Genomic DNA, 4,871 nt, shown 5'->3' with positions numbered 1-4,871 from the left:
TAGTAGGCACGAGAATTTATGATCCTGCCTTAGAGACTCTAGAAGCACTTTTGTCAGGAGGCCTCCATCATTCTCTGAGGCTGAGCCCCAAGGGGCCTCCAAGGCACATCTGGGGAGGGGCCGCCATTCCCCAGTTCTCTCTGGCAACCCCTCAGCATCCTGAGGAGGCTGTCTGGGTCTTACTTGGCTAAGCCTTCCTAGGCCTCTGCTCAGGTGTCCCTTTCAGAATGGAAATACTAGACCACCTTCCACGGAAGGGGGAGATGGGTTGCAAAGAGCCTCCAACACACCAAACCTTCCCAGAAGTCCTCCTAGGCTGTCCCCAAAGACCTGAGTCACAGCAGCCCCCCTCCCATCTTCCTGTCCTCCTCCCCAGTCTCACAGGTACGGTGGTTAGCAGAGCAGGTGTGCTGATGGAGGTCAGGGGCCTGAGCCTGCCAGACTCTGGGCACCTGCTTTCTTCAGAGCCCCACTCTGCTCTGTGGAAATGGGCAGGTTGGAGGAGGCCACCTCTGGGGTGGCTTCCAGCACCCACATTCAGTTCCGCTTTATTACTGTCTAAAGTCCAAGCCAGGCCTCAGCCCCTTTTCCTGGAGCCTCCTTCTCAGCCCAGCCCAAGCCCGCCTTCTCCCCACTGCCCCCCAAAGCCCCTGCCCAGGGGCCACAGATGCCAGTCTCTCTGCTTGCCCAGGTGAGTCAGGGCCATCTGGGGCGCCCACTGCCCATCCACACAGGACCCTGCTGACTGGGCCAGGCCTCCTCCTCTCCCTCCCCAACTTCAAACAACTCTAAGGGCAAGCCACTCAGGAAAACCGCACGGCGTTTGGTAGAAGACTTCATTATAATTTTATCAATCAAATTCTTAGAAGAGGGAAAAAGTCTGCCCTCCCCACCCTCCCTCCTTACTCTGCCCCCCCTTCACTCTCACTTTCTTCCATTCATAATTTCCTATGATGCACCTCAAACAACTTCCTGGACGGGGATCCCGGCTAAATATAGCTGTTTCTCTGTCTTACAACACAGGCTCCGGTATATAAATCAGACAAATTCCCCGTTTGAGCATGAACCTCTGAAAGGTGCCGGCGTCTAAGGTCTCCTCCAAGGCCCTCTGCAGTCCAGCCCATAATGAAGGTCTTGGCGGCAGGTAAATCCACACGCCAGCTCCGGCTTCCGCGCCCGCCGAACTCGGGCACTTGGCGCGAGCGAGAGAGCGGGGCACCCACCCACCGCAGACACACTCGGCACTCGGGGCACCCGCCCAGCGCCGGGGAAGTCGCTGCTCCAGGCGGCCGCGGCCGGTGGAGGCGCTGGGTTGCGGCCGGGAGCAGGCGCAGCACATGGTCCGGCACCGCTCGCCCAGCAGCCCGGCCAGCAGGTTGGCCAGAGGGAGGAGGCCGCCACAGCCTTCCTCCCACTCCTCCTGCTCCTCCTGCTCCTCCTCGCTCCCGCCACTCTCCCGAGCTGTTCTCTGTCTCTGCTTTCTGTCTGATTCACCCTCCCTTTCTTTCTTTCTTTCTTTCCGCTTTCTCTTTTCCAACCGCGTCCGGGGCTGCTCCCTGGGAGGGGAGCAGGGCGCCGAGCAGCTTGCAAACTCCGGCCCGGGACGGGAGCAGGTGCCGCCTCAATCTGCTAGTGCCTGGAAAGCGTGTGGTCTGTGCTAGGTGAGATGGGGTGTGGGGACCCCCCGGTCACCGTGGGGCCTCAGCACTGCCTGAGGATGCTGGGATGAACAGGGAACCTAAAGGAAGTGTATGTACTTGAGGTTGCCACCAGCCCTCCAGTTCCAGCAGGGGGATCCAGGCGGGAGGCTTCTGCCTCACTGGCCTGCTGTCCCCAGCCCCTACTACCTCCCTTGCCAGCTGGAAAGGGGCCTGAGAGTGAAGAGGGTGGGGGCAGGATGCCCCAGGGGGAGTGGCGACCCAGGACAGGCCGGGACAGCTCCCAGCTCTCCTGTCACGTTTCACTTTTTTTCCTCCCCGCCCACTCTGCAGCCTGTGACCTTTTCCATTTTCTCTTTCCTGGTTTCACCGTTTCCTCTGCCTCCTGAAGGCCTCCGGGGGCTGGGGGCTGTGGGACCCCTGGACTCCCCTGCTCTAACCCAGGACCTGGGGCAAGGGGTGGTAGACAAGAAGGTGAGGGCATGGAAGCCAGGGGCTGAACAGAGCTGAGGACAGGGTGTTTTGAATGGTGATTTGGGGATGGATTGGCGGTAGAGTTGCAGAATCAGGATGGAATTGAGGGTTCTAGGCAGGGAAGTATGGAATCCCTGGGTGAGGCAAATGGTTAAGCTCTCGACTACTAGATGAAAGGTTGGAGGTTCGAACCCACCCAGAGGCACCTCGGAAGACAAGCTCGGTGATCTGCTTCTGAAAGGTCGCCATTGAAAACCCTATGGAGTGCAGTTCTAATCTGCACACACGGGTCACCATGAGTCGGAATTGACTGGAGGGCAACTAACAGCAACATCGAAGATAGGGAAGTTGGCCACGTTCGGGGAAGGACAGAGGTGCAGGAGATGGGAAACTGAGGGGCATTTGGCCTGGGGAGCCAGAATCAGGTGGCAGGTTTGGGATGGAGAAGAAGGTCAACAAACGACTTCCCTCCCAGTGGTCCCCATGGGAGCCCAGATTGGGAGATTTGGGTCACTGTGGACCATCTGGGGAGATGGGGAGATAGGAAGATGGGGAGATAGGGAGATAAGCACCTCGTATTCCAACAGGATGGGTAGTGGTACCCTCAAGTCAGAGAGCCAGGAGGCCAGGAGGCTTTTACCTTATTGAGGGAAAGGATTGGATGGTTGGGTGTCACCCTAGATCCAGGTTCCAGTTGGTGGGAACAGCTCATGTCCTGCAGGGAGATACAAGCAAGTGAAGAGAACCAGGGATAGCGAGATAGAGTAGAGGGAGACAGATGGTGGCGACAGAGCTGTAGGTGGAGACACAGTGCATCCAGTGTGACCTGAGCCTTGAGCTGCCGTCCCCACCGTCCTGATCATGGTGCCTTTCTACCGGCTTCTAGGAATCCTGTCACTGCTGCTTGTTCTGCACTGGAAACATGGGGCAGGGAGCCCCCTTCCCATCACTCCTGACAATGCCACCTGCACCACACGTCACCCATGTCCCAGCAACCTCATGTCCCAGATCAGGAATCAACTGGCGCAGCTCAACAGTAGTGCCAACGCCCTCTTTATTCTCTATGTAAGTTACCCTCTCCCATTCTCTGGGATGGAGGAAGGAGAGGGCGGGCCTGGGGTGGAAAGAGTGGGCAGAATTCCTGCAGATATCAGTAGAGGCTGCACTGACCTAGGCTGGGGGTGCTGGCCAGGGAGGGGACCTTTTTCGGAGCTGGAAGGAAAGAAAGCGATGCTGGTTAAACCACACCCAGCTTTCCCCACACCTACCCCCAGCCCAGACTGGAATCAACTTTTCCAGGGTTAGGTCAGAGCAGAGCTCTGCTGAGAATGTAAAGGGCCTGGCACTTCAGGTTTTGAGATTCCTCCATCACAGTGGAGCGAGAGGTAAATGGAGATACACAAAGAGGGAAAAGGTGAAGAGGTATTCAGAGAGGTGCCGTTGAGAGAGGGTGGGTGGTGGGTGTCTGGGTGCAGAGAGATGCCCAGATGGGTGAAAAGGCAAGTGGGTGTGGCACACCTCTGAAGGTGAGGCGCCCACGTTTTCTTTCTTTCCCCATATGACCATGATAATTGAAAAACGTAAAAAAAACAGGTGTTGTTGAGTCGATTCGGGCTCATTGTGACCCCATGTGTGTCAGAGTAGAACTGTACTCCACAGAGTTTGCATTAGCTGATTTTCCGGAAGTAGATCATCAGGCCTTTCTTGTAAAGCACCTCTGGGTAGACTTGAACTCCCAACCTATCGGTTAGCAGCTCAACCATTTGCAACACCTAAGGACTCCTACTACTAATAATAAGTAATAATAACAATCCTTGCATGATAGAGGCCTTGATTCTTTACCAAGTGAGTTCACACCCACATATCCTTCTGGCTCTCATGACTATCCTGAGATGCATATGGGGCACGGAGTTGGGTCCTCATGCCATAGGTGGGGAAACTGAGGCCCAAGAGGTTGCCCCGAGGGTTGGTGGCAGGGGTGGAACACAGATTCCTGCCTCCTTGCTCACCTCCCCTCTTCCCTCTGCTCCTCAGTACACGGCCCAGGGCGAGCCGTTCCCCAGCAACGTGGACAAGCTGTGCAGCCCCAATGTGACAGACTTTCCGCCCTTCCATGCTGAAGGCATGGAGAAGGACAAGCTGGTGGAGCTGTACCGCATCATTGCATACCTTGGTGCCTCCGTAGGCAACATCACACGGGACCAGAAGGTTCTCAACCCCAACGCCCAGAACCTCCACAGCAAGCTGAGCTCCACGGCAGACACCATGCGGGGCCTCCTCAGCAACGTGCTCTGCCGCCTGTGCAACAAGTACCACGTGGGCCACGTGGATGTGTCCTACGGCCCCGACACCTCGGGCAAGGATGTCTTCCAGAAGAAGAAGCTGGGCTGTCAGCTCCTGGGGAAGTACAAGCAGGTCATTGCTGAGCTGGTCCAGGCCTTTTAACACGAGATCTTGAAGTGTGCTGTGAACTGAGGGATCATGGGAGAGGGATCCAGATTTGGGGGCTCTCACAGTGTGGCAGGGGGTCATTGCTGAATGCAGGTAGAAGTTGCCGGCAGACCCTGAGGGGCTCCCTGCCAGTCCACTTCACTCTGGGGTGGGCTGGGATGAAGCCAAACAGGGTCATAACTTCTACATGTAGGGCCTTGATACTGTGCCATTAGAAAGTGGTGCCCCTTCTTCTGGAAGATGGCAGCCAGGAACCAAGGCGTCAGGCTGGCAAGTGGAATGTGAGTT

At 56.7% G+C, this 4,871-nt stretch overlaps 1 protein-coding gene across 1 annotated transcript; it reads left to right on the top strand.

Annotated features, from left to right (window-relative positions):
* The first annotated feature begins 1,125 nt into the window (after positions 1 to 1,125).
* Positions 1,126 to 4,577, top strand: LOC101359727 (leukemia inhibitory factor). Its single transcript, XM_004378929.1, has 3 exons — positions 1,126 to 1,144; positions 3,019 to 3,197; positions 4,167 to 4,577. The coding sequence occupies exons 1-3, from the start codon at positions 1,126 to 1,128 to the stop codon at positions 4,575 to 4,577; spliced, it is 609 nt and encodes a 202-aa protein (XP_004378986.1).
* The last annotated feature ends 294 nt before the right edge of the window (positions 4,578 to 4,871 follow it).

Source organism: Trichechus manatus, unplaced genomic scaffold (assembly GCF_000243295.1).
Source record: "Trichechus manatus latirostris isolate Lorelei unplaced genomic scaffold, TriManLat1.0 scaffold00061, whole genome shotgun sequence".
Taxonomy (NCBI): domain Eukaryota; kingdom Metazoa; phylum Chordata; class Mammalia; order Sirenia; family Trichechidae; genus Trichechus; species Trichechus manatus.
The sequence above is the reverse complement of the archived record's forward strand: the minus strand, read 5'-3'. Positions and strand labels throughout refer to the sequence as shown.